Source organism: Sinocyclocheilus grahami, unplaced genomic scaffold, assembly GCF_001515645.1.
Source record: "Sinocyclocheilus grahami isolate Dianchi unplaced genomic scaffold, SAMN03320097.WGS_v1.1 scaffold3.1, whole genome shotgun sequence".
NCBI lineage: Eukaryota > Metazoa > Chordata > Actinopteri > Cypriniformes > Cyprinidae > Sinocyclocheilus > Sinocyclocheilus grahami.
This window is the reverse complement of record NW_015505182.1, coordinates 8,054,053-8,070,484: the sequence shown is the minus strand read 5'-3', so window position 1 is coordinate 8,070,484 and position 16,432 is coordinate 8,054,053. Positions and strand designations below refer to the sequence as shown.

Sequence of the window (16,432 nt, the reverse complement as noted above, 5' to 3'; positions counted from 1 at the left end):
TACATACCACCACTGGTGAACGAGCCAGTGTAATGCAAATATATCTGAAAGGTCTGCGTGAGGATATCGTCATGCCAGTCAGATGCCACGAGATCTCATCACACCGCTAACGAATATTGTTAATATTTTGACATTTTGAATCAGATTTTAAATTTAGATGGTCAGTTTTCATTTTATTTAACATTTTAGTAATTGTTATGTGCTGTCATTTTATTATTAGTCATTTTTATTTTTATTTAGCTTTAATTTCAGTTTTAGTTTTATTAATTTTGATGCTTTTATTTCATTTAGCCACCATTGCTATTTTTTTAAGTTTAAGTTTTTTTTTATTTTAATTTAATGTTGGGCATGAAGAGGGTGGTGCTGGGAAGTGATGGTGTTCTTTTAAGCGCAATGGTTGCGTTTCAGTGTGTGATGTCTTGGGTGGTGCTACTTAAAATCCTGTATCTCACAAATACTGTCCAGTTTCAGACATAAAACATAGGGAATATGCACACATGTATATTATCTCACACGGCTGTCACTCTGCTTTCTGAGCTACAGTGCTATTTTTCTGGTGTTTCTCATGTCCCAGCGTCCATATATAAATGTATATATGTGTGTATTGTATATGTCCCTGTAGGTGTTGTATTGTGGCCATTTTCATTAGATGTGTTGTATTTGTGTTTGTGGAGTCTTTGGTGTCTTTGTATTGTTTGAATGTGATATGAATTAATGAGAGATTGTGGATGTTTGTGTGTGTGGGTGTGAGAGAGAGAGAGAATTAGAGAGTGACTTTGTCTTGTCTTTGTATATGTTTCTTTTTTTTTGTCTGTGTTTTCCTCTGTATCTTTATTTTCCGCTGTCTTTGTGCTTTTCAGTGGTGATAAAATCATCAAGAGGTTTCACAAGGTCTTCTGTCAGGTTTATTAAACTAGATTCTTGCCATCAGCTAGCTGTTTCAGAACAATTTTAAAGGGATAGTCACCCAAAAATGAAAATTGTCATGATTCACTCCTCTTCATGTTGTTCTAAACCTTTTTTCCTCTGAAATTTTGAATAATGTGCTGGTCCCCATTTATTCATACAGTTACAATGGACAGAAAATGAATGGAAAAGCTCCATAAAATTATCATAAAAGTGGTCTGTATGATTATATTTTTTATAGTTTTCTGGACATATTATAATAGCTTTGGGTGAGAAATTTATTTAAATGTAGGTAATTATTCCTTAAACATTGCAACTAGATCTTCTAGTCAGTGAGTGAAGAACTGGATCACTCTGATTTGTGAACGAATCATTCAGACTGGTTTTGTGAACTAGATTCATTAAAAAGATTATATTCACATGAATCCAAGAATTCATGTTTTTCAGTGAATAACACAGCTTACAATTCACTGTTCATTATATAAAGTTAATATATGGTTAAGAAGCACTGTGGACCGCTTTTAGGACACATTTATGGTGCTTTTTTAGTCATTTTGGAGTTTCACAGTCCTAGTTGTCATTCAGTTTCATGATTTTGCAAAGGATGGACAGGAAATTCTCCAAAACAATTAGGTTTAAACATGAAGGTGATCAAATAATGACAGAATTTGAATTCTTTGGTGAATTATCCCTTAAAATGTTACTTTATTTGTCAAATAATCATTCCATCATTTTTAAAAGCCTTGTGAAACTCATTTTATCACATTGTTTTTAGTGGCTTTCAGGCTTGTTAAATTCTGCAGTTATAGATATAAAGCATTAGATCAAAGACAGCAGATGCAAATCCTTTGTTTCCACACATATGTCTTGCTGTCAGATCTATCATGCTCATATCTATACTCATCACTCCCCACTCAGGGGTATGTGAGACTTTCACCCAATCTTGCAGTGGTTGGAGTGACTGGTTTGCCCATCCCCTGTTGCATGCTGGGATATGTAGCTGCTAACATTAGCTTCATTTTCTGCAGATGGCGCTCGGCCACCCACTCCATTCTCCGGTCAGTGCCCAAGCGGTGTAGTCCGTTTGAAGTTTAAACTTCCTCTCTTTCAGTTCCTCCTGTTCCCCTCCAGACAGAATGGCCCTGGAGCTCAGAGCTGATTTAAATAAAAGAGAAATCAAGATATCAAAGCTGAGCGTCCAATCACTAGCAAACGAAGCACTATCATTCTAGTATACAGAGATGTTCACAGAGAAAGAAACAACACGTGTAGAATCACAGAGCTCAACAGTGACCACCCACATTGTCAGTAGTCTGGGTTCTGGGAGTATATTTCTAATATACATTATATTATTATTATTAAAATGGTTTAACAAAGGAAGAATCTAGATCTAGATAGATAGATAGATGTGAAGGCAGCACAGGCTCATTATGCCATCAGATTAAGAATGGCTGTTCAGTGTTCTCTCTGTAGTCTGTGTGTCTGCTGAGTGACTGTGTCTCTCTGTTCTGTCTTCCTCAGAGGTGAGAGCTTGAGTATAGCAGGTGTGTAGACGTCAGTCAGGCTGCATGACCTCCATTACTGCTTATTGCTCACTTCCTTCCTTCCTTCCTTTTTTATTTCTGCCTTTATTATTTCCTTCTTGTTTTCCTTTTCTCACATACCTTCCTTTCTTCCTAGTTTTTCCTTTATTTCCTTTTTTCTCCCTCCCTCCCTCCTTCCTTCCTTCTTTATTTTTTATTTTATTTTCCCTTATTTAATTTCTGCTTTCTTTCTCTCCTTCCTTCCTTTCTTTTCTCCCTTCCTTCCTTTTATTTTTAGAAATTTCGGAATTTTCATTTCTGCCTTCATTCTTTTTCTTGCTTTCTTTTTCTTACCTTCATTCCTTCCTCCTTTGTTTTCCCTTCTTTTTATTTATTTCCTCCCTCCCCCCTCCCTCCTTCCATCCTTCTTTATTTTTCTTAAATTTTTCCTTATTTAATTTCTGCTTTCTTTCTCTCCTTCCTCTTTCATTCCTTCCTTCTTTTTTTACTTTATTTCATTTCTGCCTTCATTCTGTCTTTCCTGCTTTCTTTTTCATACCTTCCTTCCTTTATTTTTTTATTTTCCTTATTTAATTTCTGCTTTCTCTCTACTTCCTCCCTACCTTCTTTCTTTTTCTTCCTTCCTTCCTTATTTCCTTCCTTCCTTTTATTTTACTTTTTCATTTCTGCCTTCATACTTTCCTTCTTCCTTCCTTTCTTTCTCACTTTCCTTTCTCCCTTCACTCTTTTCTGAATTCTTTCCTTCCTTTTATTTTTCTTAATTTCTCCATCTCTCCTTCCTTCCATTTTCCTTATTTAATTTCTGCTTTCTCTCTACTTCCTCCCTACCTTCTTTCTTTTTCTTCCTTCCTTCCTTCCTTATTTCCTTCCTTCCTTTTATTTTACTTTTTAATTTCTGCCTTCATACTTTCCTTCTTCCTTCCTTTCTTTCTCACTTTCCTTTCTCCCTTCACTCTTTTCTGAATTCTTTCCTTCCTTTTATTTTTCTTAATTTCTCCATCTCTCCTTCCTTCCATTATTAATTTTTCCTTCCTTTCTGCCTTTCTTATTTCCTTCCATCATTCCTTCATCATTTATTTTTTCTCATTTTGCCATTTCATTGTTTCCTACTGTTTTACCTTTCTTTCTTTCTTTCTTTCTTTCTTTCTTTCTTTCTTTCTTTCTTTCTTTCTTTCTTTCTTTCTGTCCTTTCTTGCATTGGGCTGTTAGAGCGCCCTCGGGTGGTGTCTCTTTTGCAGGGCACATGCATGGAGATGCTGCGGTGCTACTGGAACACTGAGCTCCTTCAAGTCTTGTGTTGCTGTTATGGCGAGAGTGCATTCGAGAAAAACATTGTATGTTTGTAAGCGTGTGCACATATGCCTGAATGCTTAACGCATGCACCATAAATGCCACAGCCAGAAACTGCATCTTATAATTTCTGCTTCTCATGCAAATGTAAATAGCTATTGACGAGGGATGTCAGGCTGTGTGACTGAAGCCATATCTGTCTGGAGTCTTTCTGCACAGATGAAGATCTTTTTTTCTGATTACATGCTGAATTTTCTTCCCACTGTGTGAGTGCTTTAATGTTGATGAATGTGGTTTTTGTTTTTTGTTCTTTCAGAGTCAAGAACTGATCTGTTATTCAAACTAAATGTGTGGACGGGGTTTATTTTGTGTGCATGTGAAAACATAATAATGCTAAATTTAAAGCTGTTTGACTTAGCAAGCAATAAATTACATCAGTAGCGGACATTGGTGGACACAATTATCTAGTGAAATTATTATGACAGGACATTTCATAAGCATGTTCTGTGCATAAATTATGTTAATTATTATAAAACCAGTCATTTTTGGTATTGGTTGCTAGTTAACTTTTAGTGTCACACTATACGATTAATTCACTGAATCTTATAATATACTGTATATATATATAGTATATATATATATATATATATATATATATATATATATATATATATATATATATATATATACAAAAACATTATAAGCATTCATTTATTTATAATACACATGTCAATTGCATCACAGGGTTGACACTGTTTGTCAATGCACATGAATGTAGAAGAATGTAAATTTCATAATATGGCATTGTAGGTTTGTTATACTTGTGTCTTTTGCTGTTGCTTAGCGTTTTTTTGGATACGCTCTTGTTTACAAAGTTGTAATCGTTGCATAAGTGTGCACTAGTCCCAAACTGTCCTGTTAATGTGTGTGCGTGTGTGCGTGCGTGCTGTACTGTACATCGGATGCTGTCTGCAGCTGCTTATGTAATCCACGAGATAGAAATAAGGTCAAATGATGGATCTTCATGTTATATAATCCCCTTATGTGAGTCTAGTCCTGTTTGTCTCTGGTCACTGGTCATTTTTCAGCCCTTATAAGCAGTTTTGAATGGAAGATTGTCTAATCTTGAGGTTGTTTGAGCAGGTTTGCTGTCCTGATATCTGTTGGTTAGAAATGCTATTATAGAGTTTGTGATATTACGAGTGCCTGTGTATGTTGTGAATGCGTTTTAAAGCGTAAGTGGCTGTGCAAACGTTATGCGTGATTGATTAATTCAGGTCTTTGATTTTTAAAGCCCACAGAGGCACCTCAGGTGGATGAGTCGGGGGTAAGAAATTCTGCCCCTCTTGGGCTTTTTGCCCAGTTTTACAGTCTGCATTCTTTTTCAGGTTTCCGTTTGAGTTCTGAAATCTTGATTAAACATTGTTACCTTTCATCTTAACCCACCCTGACTTCAATTTGTTGAGTGTTGGCTTTATTTTTACGTTTGGTTTCTCTTCGTTTGCTTTGTTTATCAAGATTTTGCTTTGGTTTTTACATCCTTTGACTATTTTGTCAATTACGGGAGTGTCACCCAAACGTGACGAACTGTGTGAGTGTGTGTGTGGGTGGGGTCGTCGGCCCCTCACGTTTGTAGCGCTGACACTGCTGCATGGTTAAGTGGCCCCTGAAGTCAGGTCAGATTAGGTCGGATCGGGTCAGGTAAGGTTGTGACCTCAAACTGACCTTTAACCTGTGAGGTTTGGGGGCCCACTGTAAGTTGGCATGAAGTATCTCTGGGTCAAGAGTGCCATGCTTGTGCTGATGCGTGCAGTCAAGTATGGCAAGGTTTTTTTGTTTGTTTGTTTTTTTCACCCAGCATGCACCCCTCTACCCCCTTCCTTTTCTCTCTAGGATAAGCATGAAACGCAGGGTCTCTGGTAGTGTTTATGGATCAGTCAAACCAGACTAAATACTCTTTTAAATAGAAATACTCTTCTAAATACTGAAGTTCCAAATTCAAAATTAGCATTTTTTTTTTTTACATTTATAATTTAATTTTTTTTTAAATTTGGCTGTAAATAAATCATCTCACCCCATGCTTTGAAACTACAATGTGGTTCCCTCTGCTGGTCAAACTGCCTTAATACAGCCTGATGCCCTGTGTTATATCTTTCTCTTGATTGGTAAATGAGATATACAGTTCTCTGCTTGCAGCGCGTCAGTAACGCTCGTCAAGAAAGTGAGTGAAACACACACAAACACACATTTTACCCTGCCTGCTCAGGCTGCGTGCTCACTCCACTAGGGGTGTCGTATCGTCCTGGGCGCTGGCTCGTGCTGCCTTGCTAGCAGATATTTGTAGGGCTGCGGGCTGGGCGACTCCTAACACGTTCGGTAGGTTCTATAGCCTACGTGTCGAACCGGTGTCCTCCTGTGTTCTCACCTTAAATGGGTAGTGGCACTGAGAGGCCTGGTTCAGAGTCGGCTTGCAGTGTCCTTAATGCCTAGTTCTCCAGAGAGTTCCCTAAACGGGTTAACCCTGTCAAGTCCTCCAGCACTCCGGCAGCCAGACGTGGCAGAGCCTCCGGCACCAGGCCTTTCATCCAATGAATTCCTGAAATCTGGTGTGAGGCTAGTGCCCATATAAGTGACCCTGTTGGGATCCCATATGTGTATTCCATGGTACAGTTGCTAGGGCCGTGTTTCCCCTGGCAGACTGCGTTCTGCCGTCTCTAAAGGATGCAGCCCTGGGCCATCTCAGAGACTTCCATGTGCAATAGGGCCCTACTGGGGTTAAGTGACATGAATAAATGTCACTTAACCCCACTCCGCAGCTTCCCTCTTCCAAGTGGAAGGGCACGCTTTCCCAGTGTTATCCAAGTCCTACTGTTTGGGTTGCTCGAGGAACAGCAGTAGTCGACCTTCTCTGTGTAGAGTCATCATCTTGATGAATTTAAGAGGATTTGGTCAGAGTATGATCCAGAGGCCAAGTAAGGATGTGAAAATGTGTTTGTCAAGTCACCTTTATTTCTATTGCGCTTTATATAATACAGATTGTTTCAAAGCAGCTTGTAAACAGTAAAAAAAGCAGTAATAAACAGGAAAACAAATTCAAATTCTGCTGTAAAGCAGCTCTAAAAAACAACATTTGTGGCATTATTCAGCTCAAGTTAGTTCAGCTTTGGTTCAGTTCAGTTCAACAGCTGTCAATATTGCAAAATTGGTCAATTATGAAACGAATTAAATTTGCCTCAATTCTCAATATGGCAGTTACTTGTCCAGAGTAGCAATGAGATGAAGAGTAAATGGAGAATTTTTCAGTCAGTGTTTCTCTCACTCATTTTATTACAGAGGCAGAATAAAACATCTTGATGTAGTGACGTTGTTGCGCCGTATTCAGCCTCCTCTTGGCTTTGGGAAGCTCTGTCCTCATAGAGTCGCCTGCAAGGTAAGACACACATTTATAAGTAATGCGTTTGAACATTAGTAAACACACCCGACCCACCTTCTCACTCTCTTTCTTTCTATCTGTTGTTGTGTCTCTATTCCAGAGGCTGGTGGCTATGAACATGCCTCTGAACAGTGATGGCACTGTCATGTTTAATGCTACACTTTTTGCTCTTGTGAGAACTGCACTGAAGATCAAAACGGAAGGTATGTGCATTCTTCGCAGAACTACTAGTATTGGTTTGCAAATTACTTTATACATTTTATTTCAATGAATTAATTCAAATCAACTCCTTTGCATCAGTCACAAAATATGTCTTAAAATGTTTTAGTGAAATATTAATATAGGTAAACATTTAATCTATGTAGTAACACTATGTATGGGGTTTTGAGTAAATATGATTTGAAAAAAATATATATCTTTTGCTCACCAAGGCTGCATTTATTTATCTAAAATATATTAATATTTTGACACATTATTACAATATCAAATAACTGTTTTCTAGTTTAGTATATTTTAAAATTAAAATGTGTTTTTCTGTGATGCAAAGCTGAATTTTCAGCATCATTACTCCAGTCTTCAGTGTCACATGATCCTTCAGAAATCATTCTAATATGCTGAGTTGGCGTATCTTATAATTAACAGTGTTGAAAATAGGTGTGCTGCTTAATATATTTGTGTAAGCCATGATAAATTTTTCAGGATTTTATTAATAACTAAATATTCTAGTATTACGTATAAATGTATTTACTGTCACTTTTGATCAATTAAATGCATCTTTGCTAAATAAAGGTATTAACTGACCCCTTTTGAACAGCAGTGTATATGAGTATGAGTATATTTAAGTATAATATCATTAAATGTTACTGCTTTTTGCATTCATTTAGTGAAAAATGGACAGTGGAAAATATTTTACTATACTTTGTGAATTAAACATTATATTAAAAGTGTGGTTCCTCTGAAATCATCCATAAATCACCCTTTTTAGGCTGTTCAGAGTAAATGCATGACTATAGAATATCAAAATATACTATCAAAATATAGAAAATTTGCCTTTTTTCAGTCCTAGTTGGCAGTAGTGAAGAGAAACTACATTGTGTTGATAACATGGTGTGTGTTTTGACCCAGGTAACCTAGAGCAGGCGAATGAAGAGCTCCGAGCCGTGATTAAGAAGATCTGGAAGAGAACAAGCATGAAACTTCTGGATCAAGTGGTGCCCCCTGCTGGTGGTCAGTTATAAAGCTCAGAGATTGTCGCCGCTAAGGAGAATACGCATTCACAACATAGATGTATAATATCCCTGTCAACTCACACCTAAATCATCCATTTAGATAAAAATATCATTTTTGAACACACTTCAGTTTCCCAAATGTAGCATAAACACACACATACTATACATTTGTGTCATGCACACACACACACACACACACACACCAGCTGTCGCACTAGCTTTTTCCTGCTGTTGTACTCTTAGTTTCTCCAAGTCGGGTCTCTGCGATGTTTGTTCTGTTCCGTATGTGTCGCAAATGCTCTCCTCTCCTGCTCGGTACCACACTGCGTCCACACTGGAACCTCAATGATGTGTGTTTGTGTGTGTGTGTGTGTGTGTGTGTGCGTTTTTGTGACAAATGAGGACATAAATTTGTATAATGACAAAGGTATGACATAGGTATCACAAGGAGAAGGTGACTTTTCAGGACATTACCCCATGTCCCCACTTTTCAAAACGCTTATAAATCACACAGAATGGAGTGAATTGAAAATCTGAAATAGCACAAAGTCTCCTGTGAGGGGTAGGTTTAGGGGTAAGGTTGGTGTAGGGCAATAGAATATACGGTCTGTACAGTATAAAAACCATTATGCCTATCGGATGTCCACACTTTTCACAAAAACAAACCTGTGTGTGTGTGTGTATATATGGTTGGAGGATTTGGTGAAGGTGTGTGTGTGTGTGAGTGAGTATATGGTTGGAGGATTTGGTGTGTGTTGAGCTTTGGGCTTGCATGGCAACTCAGGCATGCTGTGTCCTTCTAAAAATGTGTCTCTTTCTTTCTATTTCTCTCTCTTTTCTATGCTGTCGCTCTCTCCTGTATCTGCTTGAGCTTTTCCGCAGCTTCTGTTCCTCATTAATTGTCTTTCTGTTCATGTAAAAGTTCAAATCTTCAGAATATTCTGAAGCAATTCTGTTTTAGGGTGGTGGCATGGAACTAATGTTGCCTCTTCTTTCCTGATCTGTCCCCAACGTGCTTGTTTAAAAAAAAAGTGACACAGACCCCTGCTTCAGAATGATTCTCACGCACACACTTACACATACAGTACATGAACAGAACATGCAGATGAACACTTTATACTATACACATAGATGATTGAAATGCATATCCAAAAACAGGATATTAGACATGCACAAATACACCCACAGAAATGCAACGCTAATGTGCTAATATTGCTCAGTGCTGCTTGCTTGCATGTTCCCAGTAGAACTTAAACACATTTAGGTCTAGATTTTAGTGAAATTAGATGGCTTAACTGATGCGTTTTTTTAAACCCCCGCCCTCACCTCAAACTTTCAGTTATCTCTCTCACATTTGCTATGCTAATGTTAACATGCTAATACTAATATGTTTACTCATCTGGTGACTCAAATTAGATGGGTGCCAAACCGTGAATATGAAATATTCTACAACTAACATTTACATTAAGCTGGTAGCTATATTTTGGAACAGGATAGCTAGTTTCTAGTTGGTCATTAGCTGTTTGACTTGCTGGTAGCTGATTTGTTGCTGGTCCAAGGTGGTCTACCAGCTAATAACCAGCTAGAATCCAGCTACTGTGTTCCCAAACACAACTAGCAGCTTAAGTTGAATTTTCCACATATTATTATAATTTGTCTTAGATCTAGTTTTAATTTTATTACTTTTACAATACCATTGTGAATACAGTTTGTAAACCTAACAACTATTAATTGTAATTATCTATATTTCTAGCATGAATGGCTAGGTAAAAAAACAGCACAAGTTTTGCATTTTATATATGTATATAATTTTTCATTATTTATATACAAATCATTTTTTAATACTTTTATTACTACTTTTTTAGCATAGATGCATTCAAATGATTCAACATTGATAATAGTAATGTTACTTGAGCAGCAAATCAGCATATTATAATGATTTCTAAAGGATCATGTGACACTAAAGACTGGAGTAATGATGCTGAAAATTCAGCTTGGCATCATGTGAATTGATTGCATTTTAAAATATATTTAAAATAGAAATCAGTTATTTTAAACTGTAATAATATTTCACAGTATTACTGTTTTTACTACAGTTTTATAAAATAAATACAGCCTAGTGTAGAGTACTGTATATGCATTCAAGGTGACTAAAACAGCAAAATGTATCGGTGTCTTGTGATGTACAGCATAATTTGCTCATTTATGTGGTGTTTATTAATTAAGACCATCTGTGTTTATTATGTAGATATAGATCCTATTTTACGAGCCATTTGTGTAGAAATCCAGATAATTCTAAATGGGTTATTAACCTTTGATTCACAAAGCTCTTTTAATAGTACATAGTTAAAATAACATAAAGCATCTCATTGCATCAGTTTCTGTCTCTCACCGTACGTCACAGCAGAGGTGTGTATGCGTGCGTTGAAACTACTTGCTGACAGCGAAGCCGTGTGTGTGGTCTGTTCACTCAGATGATGAGGTAACGGTGGGGAAGTTCTATGCCACTTTCCTGATACAGGACTACTTTAGGAAATTCAAGAAACGCAAAGAGGAAGGCCTGGTGGGCGTTCACCCAGCACAGAACAACACCGCTATCGCCCTGCAGGTAAGCAGAACGTGCTTGGAGATAGAATTTTGTTGATTCTTTAGAGTTAATAAGTTGTATGTTCTTTTATGGTCATAATGTTGTTGGTTTTGAACTTGGTGCATTGACGCTTACAGAAATTGCATCACTGAAGGTCATTCTCAAACTCTGGGGGAAAGCCATTTATATTTTTCATTGCTGAATTATTGTATTGTTAGCACAACTTTTTGTTCTTTATTTATTTATTTTTGAATTGAATAGAATTAAATGTTCCTAAATGTACCCCAAGAGATTTCTTGTCAGCCGAATCTCTAAAATATTTAGTTAATGAACCCCCTGAAATTAATATTTAAATTATTAACACACTGAAATGTTTGCAGCTGTCCAAAGTCATGACATATAAGTAAAGTGTTTTTAGTGTTTTATTTTATTTGGTTTTAAAATATTATACATTATACATGCTCCTAAATAGCTGAAATTGTTCACTTTACATTTTGATCAAAAAAGTGTGTTTCTTATGCCAGAATAAGTTCCAATGTTATGTTAATCAAAAGCAAATCCATATCAGTGTAAACACCCTGAATAATCAAAAAAAAAAAATTACAAACTGTATTTCCTTTGCATGAGACCTTCTTTACCTTAACTGTATCTCTCTGTTTCTGGATGCGCTAATGCTGTTTTAGCTTGAATGTGGATCCCTCAATGTGATAATGGTGATCTGTAAATGTATTTTTGTCTGTTATACATGTAGTTTGAAGTGTTTGTATTTGTTTGCCATCACTTCAGAGTTATAATTCATGTATTATTGGTTTAAGATGTTTTGTTGGTCTCCATCCTCATAAATCAAACACTACTAATGTGTTTGATTTCTCTGCGAACATAATCCTTTTTTAGAGGTTTTTAGTTAACCATAGAAATGGTTTACACTTTTGAAATGTTAGAAATATTTTAAACACAAAACGTTAATGTTTCTAAATAGCATATGTGGCTAATATAGTATTTTTTAGAAAGTCACAGTAAAGGCTAGCATCTTAGATAAAGTGTATTAGTTGTAGTGTAATTACAGAAGCGTTTTCGTGTTTTTCCTCTTTGTCTACTGTGATTTGTTGTCATCTCACATGAATTTGTCCTGTCTGGAACTGTCTTCGTCAAGCTTGTGTGTCAATGTGTCTGGTAAACTGCCCCCTGGTGGCATGTGTGTGTGAGGGTCTCCGTTTTCAACATGTAGCTGCTGTTCAAGGGCTTTCCATTCAAGAGCGGGTCCTTAGCTATCTTGTCGTCACGGTTTCAGGCTGGCCTTCGTACGCTGCATGACATTGGGCCAGAAATCCGCCGTGCGATATCATGTGACCTGCAGGATGATGAGCTAGTAGACTTTATACCAGAGGAGGACGAAGAAATTTATAGGGTAAATTACTCACCTTTTATGACCACTTTCTCCTTATAAAATCGATCTGTACCTTATTGTCTCACTTTAACTGCCTGGTACAAATGAAAACAGTTGTTTTTAATAGTAACGTTTCCTTAAGGGAGTTGCGATGAATTGTTCGCCATCCCTGGATGTCATACACACTTAGATTAAAACCTTGAATAGGGATAAAGTAGCCAAGTTGACAATATAAAAGGTTGACTTTATTGAAGATTAAATAATAGGTACATTTGTATGGCAGGTTTGTAGTAATAACATTAGCCTTAGTGTAGCATATCTAATTCAGTGTATCTGCATTCCTCTTGATTTCAAATTCAGTTCAGATTTAATCAGTTCATGAAATTCACTCACACCATACGCCATTTTACCTCCTTTCCAACTTCTTTTTCCCATGAGATCATTAAAAATGGCAATCAAATGACTTGACATTGGATAAACGGTCAGAGACGCCATATTTCATTTTTTGCAAAGGTTGTGTGGGATAAATTTTTTGACAGCAAAAGGACATTTTTTTGTTTATTGCATCAGCAAAAGGACAATATTTCACTTGCAGCCTGTACATCTATTCGTTAAGGGCCATTCACACCAAGGATGATAACTATAACGATAACAATTGTTCAAATTCAATGAGAATAGTGAAGTCCACATCATGGCAATAACGATAACAACACTGAGGGATGATATTGTTGGGATCACTTTTAGAACTATTTTTTTTTCCAGCTGATGAACAACTAAAACATTGACAGCCAATCAGAATCCGCTCCGAATCTGCGTTTAGGCGGCAGGCGACAAAATTGCAGCGAACACGTAAAATAAACAGAACCTTATCGTCCTTTGGTGTGGATATAGTTTTTTATAATTATAGTTATCTTTTTAGTTATTGTTCTTACATTTTTGTTTCATTTGTGAAATCGTAAATATGGCGTCAACCCTGACAAAAGTCCATTGCGTATTTCTTTAAACTTACAAACACAAGTATATCTTCACAGCGAAATGGAGGACTCTTTGGCAACCACATCAACCACATAAATGGAGACCCCCGGAGGAGCTCCGGCCACCAGACAAATGCCACACAGCGCCCCCTGCAGGTGCAGCCACCTCCACATTATGCCCACATGGAACAGCCCATGGGGCGCCTGGGCCGCGCCAATGCCATGGCGCAGCAAAACCATCATCGCCACCACCACCACCATCATCACCATCATCATCATCACAACTCCTACAACAAGTCGCCCAAGTCTACCAACATCAACCTCAACAACGCCAATGTGTCCAGCTTACCCAACGGAGGACACAATCGTTACTATGAGCACATGCCCGCTAACGGTTACCCGGGATCGTACTACGGAGAATACGACAAGCCCAGGAGCCCTCACGGACAAAGGTGAATGCTTGTTTTGTTCATCCAACATCTTGATTTGACTATTTTGGGATATTTATTTGTATGTATTCAATCAATGATTTGTCAGTGCTAGCATTTTTAGATTTATAGATATAGAATTATAATAGCTAGCTATTATATTGTAATCTCATGTGTCACTGACTTCTTAAACCAATTCCTTCAATCTATTCGGATTGACTGGAATTGCTTTAGGACGGGAGTTTTTCAAGGTCTTAAGTAATTGATTTCTTTAGTAGATTGATGAAGATAGTGACTTTTTAAACTCTGCATTCATTTACATTTATGCTTTTAGATGATTATTCATCTGCATTATAATCAGCTTTAAGATCTGTTCAAATGTACCATTGTTTGCCGAATTTTCACAGGCGAAATCCAGTCATTTCAATTGGAATGGGTGTGAGTGAAATTTCCCCATGCAGTTTTTGCAACAGCTTCAAGTTGGTCCCACAAATTCGCAACAGAAATCTGCTTTGTTTTAAAGTGACTTCTGTGTGAGCTGGGCTTCGTTCATCGCTATATTATTAACAATAGACAACTGATCTTTTTGCCCTCAAAATTTGGCTGAAATTTTCCTAATGTGACCGTACCTTTAGATCATTAGATTTAAATTATTTTCTTTTTTAACATTTATCCACCTTTGAATCAAACCACCTGGCCCTTGTCCTCCCACTGCCCTCCTCTCACCTACACTGGTCCATTATCTGACCATGGTGATACCATGTTTTCTTCAAGGTGTTTTCACAAATATGATCTCACGAGTAAACGTAACTATTTTACGAGGTGCTGACTTCGTTTGAATTCATACTCAATGTTTTGTATGGAAATGTATGATTTTTAGAGAAAAATTTAGTATGAAGGTTCACACCACTCCTAAAGCTAACCGTCAATGAGGCTTAAGCAGATTGTACAAACGTACAAATGAAATCATACATATTAAAGGGGTCATATGATGTTGCTAAAAAGAACATTATTTTGTGTATTTGGTGTAATGAAATGTGTTTATGCGGTTTAAGGTTCAAAAAACACATTATTTTCCACATACTGTACATTATTGTTTCTCCTCTATGCCCCGCCTTTCTGAAACACGTAGATTTTTACAAAGCTCATCGGTCTGAAAAGCGAGGTGTGCTGTGATTGGCCAGCTATCCAGTGCGTTATGATTGGCTGAATACCTCAAGCGTGTGATGGAAATGTTACGCCCCTACCATAATGTGATGCCCTGTCAGGCCGGAGCCCATTATAAATGAGGCATTCGTTGCATCCAGTGGGGACATAATTATGGATTATAATGACTTATACTGTCTTTTTACGCATTGCATCACGCCGCGTAAACATAAAACCATGTCTGCATTTGTGATCGGAGAAATGACAAACAACAAGCGCTACTCTACACCTAGCGTGAGGAATGGCCGGAGGGCTAGAGTGAGCAGAGGCGGTGGGCTTGAGAACGGCGCGGCCGGCGGATTCGACGAAGGAGCGTCCGGAGGGCTTGCGGCAATCACATGTGACGACCCCGGGCTGGATCTACAGCGCGAAGCTGATGTATTCCCTCAGCGACCAGCACGGATCATCTCCAGGCATGACGAAGCGGATATCGTCCTCTTTTGGAAGGCCAAACAAAGTAGTTTCGCTTTCACAACGAATCACACAACGCCTTCATGACATGACGGGGGCGGCTGCAACAATAATACAGTGAGAATAAAAGTTACACCTTCTTTCTTTGCATGCAGGGTTTGAAATTAACACCTGCCAAATGTGGGTAAAAATCAGCTATAGCGGGTAACGCTGTAAAATCACTAGCCAATTTGGCGGGTTACTTTTTTGTAAATTATGTTTACTAATTAATTTCTTGAGGAAGTTCATGTAAGCCAAATCTGCACAGATTTAGTGTAAATACTGAACTCGAGACTCATCATGATATTAAATAAGCCTAATTGCGCAGCATCTGGGCATCTAGCTTACTTGAACATACCCAGCGATGTAGCTACTGGCCATCGGGAGCACCGGGACATTCCCGGTGGGTCGATCGCCGAAGCGAGGGAGACCTCATTTTAGGCGCTATTTTTAGCCCACGTGAAACTGCAAAAAGCAAGTACTCCAAAAGTGTGAAGCGGCGCTACCCGGTGCATCCGCCAGCCACGCGCTAAAGCAGTCTCCCGCACAGCGCTGCGCTTCCGCCACGATTTATAAGAGATAAACAGCGCAAATAGCTCTATCCATTCAGAAATAACACAGAATTGTGTTATACAGTTGTGTGATATGACAACATTAAAGGTTCTGCCTGAAAACAGCCATGACAAGGTAAAATGCATGTAAACAAACTGCAATGTAAACAAACTTTAATAGCTTATCTTTAAATGTTTCATTCTAATTAATTTTAATTTAAGTAAAATGTTAATTCAGTAAGAGCCTGATTAAAGATAAAAATCAGTGTCTCTGTAATTTAGAGACACTTATAAATGAGGTGTTTTCCATTTATAAATATTATAAAGTTCTTAAAGGGATAGTTCACCCAAAAATTAAATACAACCCATTATAATCGGTGATGCGGCCTGCACTGGATGTGGCACAGCACAGCACGACAAATCCCCGACAGTAAACTGATGCCTCGT

At 37.7% G+C, this 16,432-nt stretch overlaps 1 protein-coding gene across 1 annotated transcript in view; it reads left to right on the top strand.

The window, feature by feature from the left end:
* The window catches only part of LOC107581799 (voltage-dependent L-type calcium channel subunit alpha-1D-like), a 161,150-nt gene that overhangs the window by 134,420 nt on the left and 10,298 nt on the right, over nt 1-16,432 (top strand). The window contains exons 32-38 of the mRNA XM_016267452.1: nt 6,657-6,712; nt 7,074-7,170; nt 7,274-7,376; nt 8,299-8,400; nt 10,877-11,010; nt 12,281-12,397; nt 13,408-13,802. Of these exons, the coding sequence (XP_016122938.1) occupies nt 6,657-6,712; nt 7,074-7,170; nt 7,274-7,376; nt 8,299-8,400; nt 10,877-11,010; nt 12,281-12,397; nt 13,408-13,802 (1,004 nt within the window). The remainder of the gene's footprint in view (nt 1-6,656; nt 6,713-7,073; nt 7,171-7,273; nt 7,377-8,298; nt 8,401-10,876; nt 11,011-12,280; nt 12,398-13,407; nt 13,803-16,432) is intronic.